Source organism: Peromyscus maniculatus, chromosome 22, assembly GCF_049852395.1.
Source record: "Peromyscus maniculatus bairdii isolate BWxNUB_F1_BW_parent chromosome 22, HU_Pman_BW_mat_3.1, whole genome shotgun sequence".
Lineage (NCBI taxonomy): Eukaryota > Metazoa > Chordata > Mammalia > Rodentia > Cricetidae > Peromyscus > Peromyscus maniculatus.
Genome location: NC_134873.1, coordinates 8,199,466 through 8,216,608, shown reverse-complemented (window position 1 = coordinate 8,216,608; position 17,143 = coordinate 8,199,466). Strand labels below are relative to the sequence as shown.

The following is a 17,143-nucleotide window of genomic DNA, read 5'->3' as shown; positions in this document are numbered from 1 at the left end:
AGATACCCAATTCAAATGCTCAAAAAGGGAGTCAGGAGCTCAGACAGAAAGTTGTGCCTATGTGACTTTATCCAAGTACTTTGAGTATATATGCCTGAGATGGAGGTTCACACACACAGGTTTGTGAATTATGAGCACAAGGAATTCATAGCAAGACTCAGCTGAATATTGAAGCTGTATAACAGTAAATATTCCTTGATAAATGACTTCCCATTTGACAGACCATGGGGTGGTCAAAGTATAGCTTATATACAGCTGGACTCCCTATATCATTTCCTTGTGGCTCACCACAGTGATTATACTGATAATAAAAAAGACAATCTTTATATGATGACCACACCCTAATTTTATGCTGAATAGCAGCCCTGAGTGCTTGGGACAGACTTGAAACAGGAAAGAAAACTTAGTCATTTACGAGAGTTATACAGGGCCCAAAAGAAACCTTCACAGATTTCTTACAAAGGCTGTCTTTAGCAGAAAATAGAATGATACCAAATTGAGAAGCTAGAGAGATAATAATTGAATCTCTGGCTTTTGAAAATGCCAATGCAGCATGCAAAAGGGTAATTAGGCCATTAAAGGCAACATTAGTACCCTTCAAATAAAGGATCAGAGATACAATTAATATTGAATCTCATGATGATGATACTTGGATAGGAGAGGTGATTTCCTGAGGACTGAAGAAAAATGTCACATACTTTAATTATGGAAAGCAAGGTTACCTAAAATGGGACTGTAAACAGGGCATTCCAAGAAATGTTTCTTCAAGGAACAATGTCAGCAGAATGCCCCTCCCTTCTGGATTATGCAGAAGATGTGGTAAATGCAAACAGTAGACTAATGATGTAGATAAATAAGGGACAGTGAAGTCATCCTTTTCCTTTGCCATTGGAAAACTCCCTGATGGGCCTCTTGACGGGCCTCTCGCAGGCCCACATGGCAAATTTAGTTAGTCCTTTCCTGACATTGTAGAAGAAAACCACTCCCAGAGCAATTAAATAACCAAATGCTTATTGTAATAAACCATAGTGCTTGGGGTGATAGAACAGCTACAGCAGAGAGAACAAAAAAAAAATCAGGAAAATCCATAAAGTGAATTTTTTGGGGAACTTCTATAAATGAACAAAGACCAAAAATTAAAAATATGAATAAATGATGTTCTTATTGAGGGTCTTGTAGACACAGGTGTGGATGTAACAATAATTGCACCAGAATCTTGGTATCCAGATTGGCTTCTTAAGGAGGTAAATGTTCAGCTGTTAGGGATTGGAACATTATCTCAAGTGAAACAGAGCATAAGATGAGTCACATGTATAGGGCCAGAAGGACAGACAGAAAAATTAAAGGCATATGTGGCTAACATAGCTATGAGTTTATAGGGCTGTGATTTATTACAACAGTGGAATACCCAGATAAACATTCTTCCAGTCTCAGAAACAAGCCACAAACTAACACATGTTTCTGAGAAAAATATTAGAAGATATTATAAAGAACAGTACCAGCCATCTAGATTGTACAAGAACAGGGCACAACAGCTGCTGATCTTTCAAAGACACTATCAGCCCTGCCTTTAAAATGGTTAACAGACAAGTCTGTATGGGTTCAGCAATGGCCTTTAACAACAGGCCCTCACATGGGGATCCTAGGCAGGGGCTCCTTGAGCCATGCCCCCAACTCTCCTCCTCCTCTTCTTATTCTTTTTCAGACAGGGTCTGCAGGCTGGTCTTTACCTTCCCACCACTCTTTTCCTCTGTCTTCATTTGGACAAGGCTGGTCTGCATCCTGTTTGGCTCTCAGTTGGGGAAACAGTTTTTTTTGTGTGTGTGTCCCTGCATTCACCTACTGATAACTCTCCTCCCTGTTTTCTTTGGCATGGCTGGTGATGGGAATCCGCGCCTTACACCTTGCTTTATCCCCTCCCCGGATCTTTCCACCTTTAGGCATTGTACCACGTGGGATTCCTTCTGGGTCTTCCCAGGATCCTGAACCTTGAGCCAACTGCTTTTCGTCATAAAGGTCTTGTTTGGGAGTCGTGGGCACTCCAACACAGACAACCCACCATGTCTCTCACTCAGCAGACTAGATGGACAAAGGGCTGGAGAGGTGGCTCAGTGCTCAAGAGCACAAGGCCTGCCGACCAAGCCGCCACACCACACGCCTGTAACTCCGGCTCAGGGCTCTGTCGCCCTCTGCTGGCCGCCGTGGACAGTGTAATACCATGACAGGCACATCTTTGAAAGTAAAATGAAAATATTTAAACTTAAAAAACAATTTTAATAATAATTCTTGTCTGGCGGTTGTGGCATATGTCTTTAATCTCCGCCCTCGGGAGGCAGAGACAGGAGAGAATGTCTGTTAGTTCAAGGCCAGCCTGGTTTAGGACAGCCAGGCACATACCAGTCTTATCTCGAACTCTGCCCTCCGCCCCTCCCCGAGCACCCTGGGCCCCATAATGATAGTAATTTTGTTTTGTTTTGTTTTTCCAGACAGGGTTTCTCTGTGTACCCTTGGCTGTCCTGGAACTTGCTCTGTAGGCCAGACTGGCCTCGAATTCATAGAGATCCACCTGCCTCTGCCTTCCGAGTGCTCTCCCAAGTACTTGGATTAAAGGTGTGCACCCCCACTACCAGGCTAATGATTCTTATTTAATTAAAATTTCTATTCAAATTACATTTGCAGTTCTCAAAGTTCGGCATGGATGGAAGGAAAAATACCATCCCCACAGGTTTGAAAATTGAGGTCAATAGAGGCCAACCATCCCAGCGAGTTCAGTCTGGACTCGAACCCAGGCCAGCCAAACCCAGTCACTTTGAAGTAGATGACATCAGAGTCTGCTATCAAGGATCCAGTCCCTCTTCAGGGATTCTGGGGCATCCTCGCCGCTTGCCCAGGGAGGCTCCAGTCACTTGGTTTCCCATAGTCCATGAGGTCCTTGGCTGACAACTGGACCAAGTACTTGACATGGGGCTGCGCAGCCCTCAGGGTGAAGGTCGTGGCTTCAATGGGTCCCACCTGCAGGGAGCGAGGAGGTGGTGGTGGGTAGGTTTACTTTGCTGGGTAAAGTGCCTGTTGTGAGTTCAAAACCCCAGCACTCATGCAAGGCAGCTGCAGAGTCACGTGACATCAGCGCTCCCACAGAGAGGCCTGAGGTGGAGACCTGAGGGTGCTCAGGGGAATCCTGTCTCACCCTATCCTAGTACCCTTTCACCTGGCAGAAGTGAGAGGCTCCGTGGCATCGGTAGCCGACCCGGTACTTGAGAGAGGAGATACTTGAGAGAGGAGATCCGGGAAAGGCCAGGAGGCACGGGGATGCCAGAGCATCTGCAGCCGCTGTCCCGCTGTGCGCAGGCGCACGCCTTCCGGGGGGGGGGGGGGGGGATCAGGCTTGACTGTGGGGAGCAGGTAGCCCGGTCAGGAGCGTCTCAGCTGGTTCACCGATCAGGCACTGATTCCTGACTTCATTCATTCATATATTGGCTCGCCTTCAGCCACCATTCATGCATTTGCTCTGTTTTTTTTTTTTAACTCATCCATTCATATCATCAGTTCATTCCTTTGCTTATTCATTCAATCCTTCACTAATACCTTAATTTAGTCACCAGCTCACTCACATTTTCATGTATTGTTTGGTTCACATGCAGATCTATTCACTGATTCATTAACTCATTTACTGTAATGGATTCATTCATTGAATCCATTAGTTTCTTCACTTATCCATTGTACACTCATTCATTCATGTTTTTATTGCACCATTAAGTCATTCAGGTATTCATTTCCAAAGTCATTAGGTACTTCACTCATTCACTGTATCATTCATGCATTTATTCATTCACTCATTCATTAAGTCATTCATGCATTTATTATGCACTCATGTCAGTCTTGCATTCATTCATTCACCCATCTGCTCAAGGAGCAAGCATTTGTTGAATTGCCATCATCACTGCTGACGAAAGTCATGACAGACAAAGAGAAAATTTCAGAGTGAAAGTCCCTAACGGGCTGAAGGGCTTTTCTGAGACACCATTCTGATAGCACAAGACTGTGCTGGAGGACATCGGTGCATCCTCAGAGAGTTTTGCATTTCTCTGTCTGCCTCTAGAACACTGCTTCATGCCAACACAAGGCCTAAACCATTAGCCATCTCCCTACCCTTCCCTGACCCTCAGCACCCACTATTGCCCTTCTGTCTTTGGATTCCCCTGTCCTGGACACCACGCTGTGTGGTTTGTGTCTGGGTTGCTCACTGAGCACTGTGTCCTCAAGGTCCCTCCTCACTTCTTCAGGGCTGAGTGGTGTCCCCAGTTTGGACAGATGGACATTGTGTGTCCATCCATCCACAGGAAGACCCGTGGCACTGGCTGCCCCCTTCTGGATGCTGTGAATAAGGTTGCCAAGGATTTGTAGGGCTGAACATTTTTATTTCTGTTGAGCAGACACCTGGGAGTGGAGATCATGTGGAGACGCCATGTTTAACCCTTTGAGGGTGGTGTAGTCTTTCACTGAACTTCACTGGTCTCTCTCTCTCTCTCTCTCTCTCTCTCTCTCTCTCTCTCTCTCTCTCTCTCTCTTTGTCTCTCTCTCTCTCTCCTTAGTGACAGGATCTTGGGTTCTTGACCCCGACTTACCTCAAACTCACTCTGTAGACCAGGATGGCCTTAAACTCTGAGAGATCTACCTACCTATGGGATTAAAGCCCTGTATGCCACCCCGGCTTTAGTCCTCTCTTAACCATGATTGTCACTCATGTTTAACAATATACTTTTTTTGGGGGGGAGGGGGACTTCATTGAGGAGCTGACTTGCCATTAGAGACCTAATGAGGTCAAGGAAGTAAGCCATGTAACACCCCAGGCAGGCTGGAGCCAGGGGTGTGGGGAAGTAACAGGAGGCAAGTGAGGCTGGAAGAGAGCCTTAAGAGAGAGGCTGCAGGGACTGACAGGACTGCCCCCCCCGGCCCTGCCCCCTCCCCCGCGTGGTGTAGGCTGGGGGGAACAGAATGGGAACAGGTCCCACCAGTATAGGTAGGTGTGAGATCCCACCCAACTCCAGATATGACCTGAGACTGAAAGGAAAGGGCTGGTCCCCAAGGCCCAGGTGCCCCGTCCCCAGAGTGCCCACCTACCTATCCCTGCATTGCCCAGGGAGCAGCTTGCCCAGAGGGTGAGTGACAGGAGGAGCCGCTGGGACATGCCTGTGCTCTGTTCTCTAGGGTTGAGGACAGGGGCAAAGACTAGGAAGCTCAAAGGGAGCCTGGCCCTGGGTGAGGACCTGCCCAGTGGGGCTCCGTGGTCCAGAAGACAGCTGCAGTGGTGAAGGGAGCCCCGGCTCTGTCAGCAGCTGCCTGGTGTGTGAGTGTGGAAGGCCTTGAGGTGGGGCAGGGGGAGGGCCCCAAAAGGGAGAAGTCACTGGGTGGCCTTACTTCCTGCTGATGGGGAAGCCCCAGGGAGGTGGGTGAGGCAGAGGACAGATGTGGGAGAGGAAGGGAGCAAGAAAGAGAGAGACAGAGAAAGAGGGACAGAGAGAGACAGGGGACACTGGCCCAGAGACTGGTCCCAGTGCAGGGTGGTGGCCCTGTCACCACCCACATCTCCCCAAAACTGTGTCAGGGCCCAGATAACAGAGAGCAACTGCCACCCAGGTAGTCCCCAGCCTCAGGGGCACTCTGAACTGTGCAGGACACCTGCTCAGAACACCCAAGGGAACCCCCGGGACAGACTGGAGTCCTGGGAAACTCCAGGCCACACCCCTCTCTTCATCACCAAGAGAGCCCAGAGCCTGGGGATTTGGGGGATTCGGGGGATTTGCCCAGAAATGGTGTGAGACAGGAGCAGGGGCCCTGCCAGGAAAGAAGACAAATGGAAAGTCAGGCATGATATGGCAATCTGTCCTCCCAGCACGTGGGAAGCGGAGACAGGGACACCTGTGACTCTAACTCCAGCCTGAGAGACACAGGGAGACTTTCATCTCAAAAGAAAAAAGATTAGGGCATTGGGTCCTGAATTTAATTTAATTTATACACACACACACACACACACACACACACACACACACACACACACACATATCAAACAATAACAACAACAACAACAAAATGAAACAAAGGAAAAACAGCTAAGATGATCTAAGTATTGAAATGATGAAGAACAAGAGAATCCCGATTGGGCTTATTAATTCAATTTTTTCCTTTAAACTCTGGTAGGAACAGAGCCCAGGACCTCAAGTACACCATGCTAGCTTCTACCCTCTAACTGGGGTTTTCTGTGAAGAGGCTTTAATCCTGAGGCACAACTCAATTCCCTGGTTTCTTTCTTTCTTTTTTTTTTTTCTTTCGGTTTTTTGATACAGGGTTTCTCTGTGTAGCACTGGCTGTGTGTTCTTCAGATTCCTTAACCTTCATTCTCCTAAAAGACACAAACAAAAACCTTTTCCCAAGACTAATTTTGGGGATGTTCCTTTTTGGCAAGTTATTATCTGATTAAATGTGTTACTGGTATAAGTTACTTTAAATTGGATTTTCATGCTGGTTGGTGAGCTATCACCTCCTCTTATTAAGAGGTCTCTCTTGTTCAAATCGAACCTTTATCAATTTTGATCATACGCACAGCTTATCTTCTCCTGTAGAAACAAAAGCAAGACCTTGTCCCCAACGTAACACATATCCTGGTTTCCATTCTGAGGTCAGCACATCCTTAAAGTACATAGGCTGATTTAATTCTGTAGTTTTTTCTATTTTCCAATGTCTTTTTGCACCTGTTGTTCCTTTCTCATTGGCACTGAGAAAATTCAAAGTTAATAGAGCATTATGCAGTCTATTTCTGGCGGTTTTTGTTAACCCTTTCTGTTTATTTAGCATATCCTTTAGAGTTCTGTTTGATCTTTCTATAACTGCTTGACCTGTAGGATTATGTGGTATACCTGTAATATGGTTTATATTATAATAAGCAAAAAACTTTTTCATTTTAACAGAGACATATGATGGAGCATTGCCAGTTTTGATTTGTGCAGGTATACCCATAATGGTCATAACTTCTAGCAAATGAGTGATTACAGAATCAGCTTTTTCAGAACTCAAAGCAGTTGCCCATTGAAATCCTGAATAAGTATCGATGGTATGGTGTACATATTTCAATTTTCCAAATTCTGCAAAGTGAAACACGTCCATCTATCTGTCAGATTTCATTCCTCTGAGTACCCTTTGGGTTACATCCTGCTGGTAATGGCGTTTGATTGTAGAAGGAACAAGTAGGACATTCCTTTACTATTTCTTTGGCTTGTTGCCAGGTTATGGAACAATCCTTTTTTAAACCTTTACTATTGACATGATGTTTTTTATGAAATTCTGAGGCCTCCAGCACATTTCCTATCAATAATTTATCAATCTCATCATTGCCTTGTGCTAGAGGGCCTGGCAGACCAGTATGGGATCGGATGTGAGTTATATATAAAGGATGACTCCTTTTCCTGATAGTATCTTGAAATTGAATGAATAGTGAAGTTAATTCTGACGTATCAGGGATAAATTCTGCAGTCTCAATATGTAATACTACTCTTTCAGCATACTGAGAGTCAGTTACTATGTTGAGAGGTTCTGAAAAATCCATTAATACCAACAGAATAGCATACAATTCTGATTTTTGAACTGAATTATAAGGACTTTAAACCACTTTACTTAAATTTTCTGATTTGTAACCTGCCTTTCCTTGTTTGTTTGCATCTGTATAAAAGGTATGAACTCCAGATATGGGTTTTTCCCACACAATTCGAGGCAAGATCCAATCAGCTCTCTTTTCTATCTATCTATCTATCTATCTATCTATCTATCTATCTATCTATCTATCTATTGCTTTTGGGATATTTGCTGTTAATTTCTCCCAAAAACTTACTGCAAGCTCTTTTCCAAGGTTCACTTTCTGTACATAATTTTTCAATGTCCTCTTTAGTTAAAGGTATGACAATTTCTGCTGGGTCTATTCCTGCTAATTGACGAAGTCTCAATTTTCCTTTCCAAATCAAGTCAGAGATTTTTTTCCACATAAGTTTTTAATTTTTTATTCGGTTTATTTGGTAAAAATATCCATTCCAATATAATATCTTCCCTCTGCATTAATATTCCTGTAGGAGAATGCCTAGAAGGTAAAATAACCAAAATGCAATCCAGCTTTGGATCAGTGCAATCCATCTGCCCTTCATGTACTTTCTTTTCTACCAACGACAATTCTTTCTCAGCTTCAGGTGATAATTCTCTTGGACTATTTAAGTCCTTGTCACCTTCTAAGGTTTTGAACAAATTATTCAGTTCATCATTTTTTACCCCAACAATTGTTCTTAGATGAAGAATGTCTCCAAATAATCTTTGAATGTCATTAAGAGTCTGTAGTCTATCTCTCCTAATTTGCACCTTTTGGGGTCTAATATTTTGTACCTCTTTTATATCCTAAATAATTAATAGAATCTCCTCTTTGTATCTTTTCAGGAGCAATTTGTAGTCCCCAACAAGGCAAAATTTTCTTTACTTCTTCAAACATTCTTTCTAAAGTATCTGCATTTGAGTCATCTAGTAAAATATCATCCATATAATGATAAATTATAGATTTAGAAAATTTTTTCTGTATCACTTCCAGTGGCTGTTGTACAAAATATTGGCACAGAGTTTGGCTATTCAACATTCCCTGTGGGAGGATCCTCCATTGAAATCTTTTAACCAGTTGAGAATTATTATAAGTAGGCACTGTGAAATCAAATCTTTCTCTGTCTTTTTCTAGTAAGGGTATTGAAAAGAAACAGTCTTTTAAATCAATAACTATGAGAGGCCAGCCTTTTGGCAACAGAGTAGGCAAAGGAATTCCAGTTTGTAGGGATCCCATTGGCTGAATTACCTTGTTAATTGCTCTAAGGTCTGTTACCATTCTCCATTTACCAGATTTCTTTGTAATAACAAATAGAGGAGAATTCCAAAGGCTGGTTGGTTCGTCAATATGCTGAGCATTTAACGGTTCTTCTACCAGCTCTTCTAAAGCCTGGAGTTTCTCTGTTGTTAAAGGCCATTGATGAACCCATACAGGCTTCTCTGTTAACCATTTTAAAGGTAGAGCTGTTGGTGTCTTTGGGAGATCATCAGTTGTACCCTGTTCTCGTTTAATATGGATGGCTGGTGACCACTCACTAGAATAATATCTTCTAATATTTCTCTCAGTAACATGTGCTATTTTATGATTTGTTTCTGAGGTTGGAGGGATGTTAATCTGAGTATTCCATTGTTGCAACAGGTCTCGACCCCACAGGTTCATAGCTGTGTTAGCCACATATGGTTTTAATTTTCCTCTCTGTCCTTCTTGACCTATACATTTGATCCATCTTGCACTCTGTTTCACTCAAAATAACGTCCCAATTCCTAACAGTTGAACGTTTACCTCCTGAAGAGACCAAGTTGGATGCCAAAATTCTGGTGCAATTATGGTAATGTCCGCACCTTTGTTTACCAGACCAGACAACAAAACACCATTTATTTTTATTGTTAATTTTGGTCTTTGTTCATTAATAGAAGTTTGCCAAAAAATTTCTTTATGTTTTTTCATGAATTTTCTATTCTCTCTGTTTCATCATCCCGATCAGCATGATTTATTCCAATAGGCATGTGGTTATTTAATTGCTCTGAGTAAGGGTTTCCTCTACAACTGCAGGAAAGGTTTGAGCTGGATTTGCTGTGGGGGCCTGCCTGAGGCCCCTCTGGGAGTTTCCCTAAGACCGAGGCAAAGGATTACATTGCCTGTCTGTTGTTGATCTACATTCATTGGTCCAGTGTTTTCCCTTACCACACCTTCTGCATACTCCAGAAGGAAGGACATTCTGTTGCCATTGTTCCTTGAAGAAACATTGTTTCTAGGAATGACCTGTCTACAGTCCCTTTTCAAATGTTCTTGTTTTCCACATCCAAAACATCTAACATTCCTCAAACCTTTTGAAATTGCTTCTCCTACCCACATATAATCATGGTCATGAGCCTCAACATTAACCGTGTCTATAATCCAATCTTCCAAGGGTGCAGATATTGCCTTTACTGGCTGATTATTCTTTTGTATGCTGCATTCTCATTCTCAAAGGCCAAAGATTCCATTATTATCTGACTAGCTTCTGAATTTGGGATCATTCTCTGTACTGCTGAGGTCAATCTTTGTAAGAAATCTGTGAAAGATTCTTTTGGGCCCTGTATAACCTTTGTAAATGACTCAGTTTTTTTTTTTTCCTGGTTCCTCAGCTCTGTCCCATGCATTCAAGGCTGCCATTTGACATAGAATTAGGGTTTGGACATCATATAAACACTGTGTTTGTACTGAAGCATATTGACCTTCTCCAGTAAGCTGATCCTGGAAGACTTGTGTTCCTTTATCCCTCCATTGTTTTCTATATTTTTAGTCTCCTCCTCGAACCATATTAGCCACTGGAGCTGCTGTCCAGGTTCCAGAACAGCCTGTGCCATCTCCTGCCAGTCCTGTGGTATAATCCTATTATATGTTGACCAGGAGTTTAACATTTGCTTTACATATGGGGAATGCATGTCATAAGATACTATTGCCTCCTTAAATCTTCGTAAGTCTAACATTTCAACTGGAATCCAAGTATTTTGTACATTCTCTTGATCAGGTAGCTGATGTACAGCTACCAGATAAATTAAGGGTGATTGTGTGAAAACAGGCTTTCTTTCTTTCTGTAATCTTACTTTTCTAAGTAGTAGCTTTTGTGATGGTAGCTGAATTCCATTACGTTTTCCTGCGGCTTGTGGCAGAACATGCCATTCAAGTGTTAGTGTGGCTTGCATGAAACTTCAGTGGATGGCCTGCAGGCAGGACACAGGCTAAAACTCCCCACAAAAGCAAGTTTCCATTTTCATATGTGTTTTTGTTTGATGAGGTTGGAGGTGGGCTATTTGGATTTAGTCCAAGCAAGGCTTTTTCTGAGGCCCTGATGAAATCATCCAAGGGACCCTAGTTCTGTGTGTTGGCATAAGGGTAGACATGGCGAAATCTGTTTTCGTATTTGAGCCATTGTGTTGAAGGAGTCAAGGGTTCCACACTCTTTAGCCTGAGGGGGTGTGGCTATCAGTCCCTAGGCCTCCAGGTGCTCAGCCTGAGGTCGCCTGTGTTCTTCCTGCCCCGCCCCCATCAAATGGTGTGTAAGAGCTGTACTAATAAACTTGCTTAGCATGAGCCATCTGTTTATGCAATATGTACTGTTCCATAACTTTCTATCTTCTCATTCCAGGTCGTCACCCTGAACACCTCCTCATCGGGGCCCCTAATTGCTGGTGTTTCAGGTCACAAGCTGGTTTAACCCTTTGATGTCATTCCTGTCTCTACCTCCCAAGTGCTGGCATGGTAGGTCAGTGCCACCATAGAAAGCTGGGAAAGTGTCAGTGTTTGGATGGCAAGGTGCAGCTGAGAGAGGTGTGAGCAGTCCTAGGTGTGCCTTATTGCAATTGCTGGTGCCTGGTGAATATCAGTCAGGTGGTTTGTATTTGAACTGGGTGGACTGGGTACCATTTCAGCGGTGAGGGAGGGGGTCACTCCACTGCACATTGTTTAATGATCTTCATATGCTAGAGAGACCCTGTGGGCAGATGGAGAATTGTCTACTGAGTGAGGGACAAGTTCATGGACGACTCTGCAGACCAGGTGCAAGTTTTTGCTTCAATGCCAATCTCTGCAGGTCTGGGACAGTTGGGAACTACAGCGGTTCTTCCCCAACAGCTGCTCAGGATCTAGACTACAGGGTATATATTTTTTTTTTTAAAAGAGATTTATTTTTTTATTATGTATTCAACATTCTGCCTCCATTATGCCTGCACGCCAGGTGAGGGCACCAGATCTCATTATAGATGGCTGTGAGCCATTACGTGGTTGCTGGTAATTGAACTCACAATCTCTGGAAGCTCCATCAGTGCTAAAATGTGTAGCCCAGGCTGGCCTCGAACTCGTGATCCTACTGCCTCCGCCTCCTTCTGCAAATCCTACTGGACAGCGCCATCACAATGGGCGTTTGCATCTTTTCACTGCACTCTGCCTCTATGGGAGCTGCCCCTGTCACTCAGGCATCACTATCCAATCACGGCCTCCAGATGGACTTTCCAGTCAGAACGTGGGCGGGTACTTCCGACCCCCATGGTGAAGGCTCCTGGGGCTCCGCGACTGAGGAAGGGAGACCCTCGTGTTCCGTGTGCTGCGCTGTGACCGGCTGCCGGGAGCTGGGAGGGGAGCGGGGCGAGCTGGGAATCCGCCATGGTGAGCGAGGGGCCGCCGTCCCCATGCGGGGAGGAGCCTTGGGAACAGGTGTGGGGTCCTCCTAGGCTGTGGGAAACAGCCGCCCAACACAGTGAGGTCACACAAGGGCCATGCCACTACCGGGAGCTGGGCGGGAACCCGCGGACCAAGTAATTATGTGGCGCCCCCGGGTGCGCATGCACAGAGCATGGGAGGCGGGAAACCTGGGGTGGAAACGTACTTGTTGCCAAAGTTATGGTGCAGGGCGCTTGTATGCGCTGTTTTTACTGTGTCCAGCGAAGACAGATTTTCAAACTCTCAGAGCCCTGGTGTCTCTAGTGTCTTCTAGAAGTTCTGCACTTGGCACTGAACATTCAGGTGTAGGTAGATCTGTCCGCAGTAATTCTGTGCAGGGTGTGAATTTTGTGCCATTAACACATTTGCGTGTAGATGACAGGGTGGTCCAGTCACGTGTGTCAGTAACGCCATTCTTACTGGGTTTCCTGGCCTCCTGTGTCACAATTAACTCCATATTAATTGTGTTTTCATTTCTAAGTTTGTCCCCCTCTTCTGATGATCTCTTAATTCTTTCCCAGACAGTCCAGTCTTCATTACAGTTGTATGATGTTTTAAATTCAGATGGTGTCAGAGTGTGTGCTGTTTATTTACCTAATCTTATGTTGATCATTTTTTCATTCATGATGACCTTTGTCATCAATATTCTATGGTTGGTATGAAAAATTGTTGGACTTTTTACTTTACTGTTCCTGAATCTGTTACTCAATTTTGTACTGAAATAACATTGAGGCTTCCTGTCCACCATCCTGGAATTTCTCTCCTTTTATTTAGTTCCTTGATTCTTTTTATTACAAATTTATAGCTTTGCCTTCAGATATTTGACAAATTTCCATGTATTTCTGGCTGTTTTATCCATGGTGACATAAAAGTGATATGTGGATATGGTTTTATTTGTTTATTTAATTTTTCAAGATAGGGTTTCTCTGTGTAGCCTTGGTTGTCTTAGTACTTTGTGTTGACCAGGCTGTTCTCGAACCCAGAGATCCACCTGCCTCTGCCTCTGGGATTAATGGTGTGTGCCACGGCTCCCCTCAACGGTATGTGTTTTTAATTAGCGCTGTTTATTTATTTTATTCTATGTGTGTGGGTGTTTTGCTTGCATAAATGTATGTTCATTGTGTGTGTGTTTGGTGTCCACACAACACAGTAGGGGACATCAGATCCTCTGCAAGGGGATTTAGTGATGATTGTGTGCCACCAGATTAGTGCTGGGACCCAACCCAGGTCTTCTACAAGAGCAGTAAGTGGTGGTAAGTGCTGAGCCATCTCTCCAGCCCTAAACTTGACAGATTTTCAAAACTTCATGTGTGTGCATGCACAAGTATATGCTGAAAAGCAAGCGTTAAGAGAGTTGAGGTTTGCTTAACAATCTGTCTTTGGGGGCTGTGAGATGACTCAGTAGGTATGCTGGTTAGCTTTGGTCAACTTGACACAAGGTGGAGTCACACTGGTCTGTAGGTAAACCTATAGGGTATTTGCTTGATTAGTGGTTGATGTAATAGGGCCCAACCCACTGTGGTTGGTGCTACCCTGGGCAGGTGGTCCTGAGTTCTATAACGGTCAAACTGAGCAAGCCATGCTATCAGGAGGGCAGTAAACAGCACATCTCCAGGTTGAGAGCATATGTGGAGTGCATAAGCCTATTGTATATACAAGTTGGCAAATCTGTTCCTGGCCAGCTCCTCTTTCTGTGTTAGGTAGAGCTGGAGGCTTTCTATTTCTAAGGAGAGTTTTCTCAATTAATCTCTAAGTGTGTGGCATGATGTCTCATTGGGAAGGCATATCAATTCCAAAACAGTTACACCTTCCAGTATTCAGAACAATATTTTAAGATAAGGTTTGTTATGTTGACTCTCTTTGGCTTGGTTCCAGTGTTTAGGCCCACAGGGCAATAACGCTGCTGTCCTCAGAACTCAGCCTCCTCAGTTCTTGATTAAAGGTTTGCAGCAGTACACACTTTTTTCTCCTTAGACAGAGTTTCTGTATGTAGCCTGGGCTGTTCTGGAACTCACACTGTAGACCAGGCTGGCCTCAAACTCACAGAGATTCAGCTGCCTGTGCCTCCTGAGTGCTGAGATTAAAGGCGTGTGCCACCACCACCCTGTAAGTAGCACATACTTCTACAACTACCCATTGGAGTCATGGAATGGGCTGTCCATTGCACTAACAGGGATAGGATTTGTGTGTGGAGCATGGCTTCTCTATTGAGACCAGAGTAGAAGGAAGAGTTTATTGTATATACCACAGGGGAAAATAGACTAGGCCATAGCTAGATTGGAGATTGTTTAAGTCAGTGAGCTGCAGGTGTCTCTGTTATAAAAAAGGACATGATTGGGCAGGTGAGTGCCTTTCTGTGTACTTCCCCAGTATGTATTAATTCATACCATGTGAATGAACGAAAACCAAGTTGGTGGGTGTACAGTTTGGGGAGGTTAGCCTGAGCCACTGAAATTTCTGATTGGACAACTCTCTCATGGTGGTAACTGCAAATCTGTTTGTCTCACTTCAGTCAGGTGAGAGCATTGAGACACTGGGCATTTGGCTGTGGCTTGTGTGTAGCATACAGCACTCAGCAGCTAACATTTCACACAGGGCATGGTCATACAGTCTCCTATAATGTGGACTCCAGTTCTGTGCAAGTGATGAAGTGATGAGTATAGATCTATTTGTATTCTTCCTTCTTCTTTGTTTTAAAGATTTATTTATTTATTATGTATACAGTGTTCTGTTTGCATGTATCCCTGCAGTCCAGAAGAGGGAGCCAGATCTCATTACAGATGGTTGTGAGCCACCATATGGGTGCTGGGAATTGAACTCAGGACCTCTGGAAGTGCAGCCAGTGTCCTTTACCTCTGAGCCATCTCTCCAGCCCTTTTTGCATTCTTCTACATGCAGACATCCAGTTTAACCAGCACCATTTGTTGAACATGCTGTTTTCCAGTGTCTATTTCTGGATTCTTTTTTTTTTTCTTTTTTTTTTTTTTAATCAAAACCCAGGTGTCCATAGGAGTGTGGGTTTATGCCTGGGTCTTCAATTTTATTTCATTGAGGGATGCGTCGGTTTTTATTCCAGTACCATGTGGTTTTTATCACTATACCTCTGTAGTACAGCATGCGGTCTAGAATTGTGTGACCTCCAGCAGTTCTTTTGGTTTTTTGAGACAGGGTTTCTCTGTGTAACTTTGAGCCTTTCCTGGAACTCGATTTGTAGACCAGGCTGGCCTTCCAGCAGTTCTTTTATCGTTTAGAATTCCTTTAGCTATGTTGGGTGTTTTATTTTTTTTTTTATCTGAAGTTGAGGATTGTCCTTTGAGGTCTGTAAACATTGTGTTGGGATTTTGATGGGGATTGCTTTGAGTGTGCAGATTGCTTTTGGTAGGATTGCCATTTTTACTATGTTAATCCTATCAATCTATGAGTGTGGGCAATCTTTTCATCTTCTCATATCTTCTTCAGTTTCTTTCTTCAAAGGCTTGAAGTTTTATCATCCAAGCCTTTCACTTGCTTGATTTGAGTTACTGAAGATATTTTATATAATTTGAGGCAGTTTTGAAAGGAGTCTTTTCCCTGTTTTCTTTCTTAGTTCCTTTGCCATTTGTACGTAGGAGAGCTCTTCATTTTTGTGGGATAAGTCTATATCCAGCTACTTTGCTGAAAGTGTTTATCAGCCATAGGAGTTCCTCTGTGGAATATTTTGGCCCACTTACATACACTATCACATCATCTACAAGTAAATATTCTTTGACTTCTTCCTTTCCAATTTATATCCTCTAAATCTCCTTCAGTTGTCTTGTTGCTTTAGCTAAGACTTCCAGGTCTATATTGACTAGACATGGTGAGAGCGGACAGCCTTGTCTTGTTCCTGATTTTAGGTGAATCACTTTGAGGTTCTCTCCATTTAATTTGATGATGGCTATAGGCTTGCTGGAAATTGCCTTTATTTTGTTTAGGTATGTTCCTTGTATCCCTTATCACTGCAAGACTTTTATTTATTTATTTATTTTATTTTTGGCAAAGACTTTTATTATGAAGTTGATTTTTGTCACTGGTCTTTTCTAATGAAATGATCCTGACTCAATTATTTTTTTCTTAATCATTAACCTAAGCCATAGTCTGTATGCTTCTCAATAGAAACTCATGTTCTATCAGTGTGACACTTCCTTGTTTCATTTTTTTTTATCCTTTACAGCCTTTGCTTTTCAGAGGCAGAGGCAGCATTTTATCCTGTGTTAATTTTTCCACTAAACTGACCTCCATCATAATCCCTTACTATAGTTATTAAAGACCCTCAATCATCAAAATCCCATTTAAACTAACACTATTGTTGTATAAAATCATTGCTTCAGTTAAACAGTACAGCTTAGGAGGAAATCATCTTCATAATAATCCACAGGTAAAAATGCCCAGTTGTTGGGCCTTTACCCACCAACCCCATAGCTCCCCAGAGTTTTCTTGAGTGTAAGCAGCAGGAAATATTAGATACAAGGATTTATTGCAGAGAATCTTGCAGAGATAAGCAGATAGAAAGTAAATGATTGCCTCGAGGGGGCCTGGAACCTTTTCCAAGGAGCCCCAACTGTCTCTGCCCCAGGGTTTTTATAGAGACGCCAAGGGGTGGAGCAAAAGACCTCCTCCCCCAGCACAGCCAAGTGCAGACCATCTCAGACACCTGCACTCAGGCCCGTGGTCCTAATCATCCTCTATGTGGACCTGCTGGGTAAAGCAACGAGGAACCTGAGAACTGGCTCCCACACCCAGTACAACAGGATCTTTCCAAGAGATGATCATACTACATTAAGGGCAGTGGGGACC

At 43.6% G+C, this 17,143-nt stretch overlaps 1 protein-coding gene across 3 annotated transcripts in view; it reads left to right on the top strand.

The window, feature by feature from the left end:
• The first annotated feature begins 12,096 nt into the window (after positions 1-12,096).
• The window catches only part of LOC102920016 (uncharacterized), a 58,670-nt gene continuing 53,623 nt past the window's right edge, over positions 12,097-17,143 (top strand). The window contains exon 1 of one of the 3 annotated variants that reach the window (XM_076559731.1): positions 12,097-12,274. Coding sequence is in view for 1 of the 3 variants with exons in the window: in XM_076559732.1 (XP_076415847.1) it covers positions 12,272-12,274 (3 nt within the window). In the remaining 2 variants the exon portion in view is untranslated. The remainder of the gene's footprint in view (positions 12,275-17,143) is intronic. The other 2 variants (XM_076559730.1, XM_076559732.1) reach the window with 2 other exon arrangements.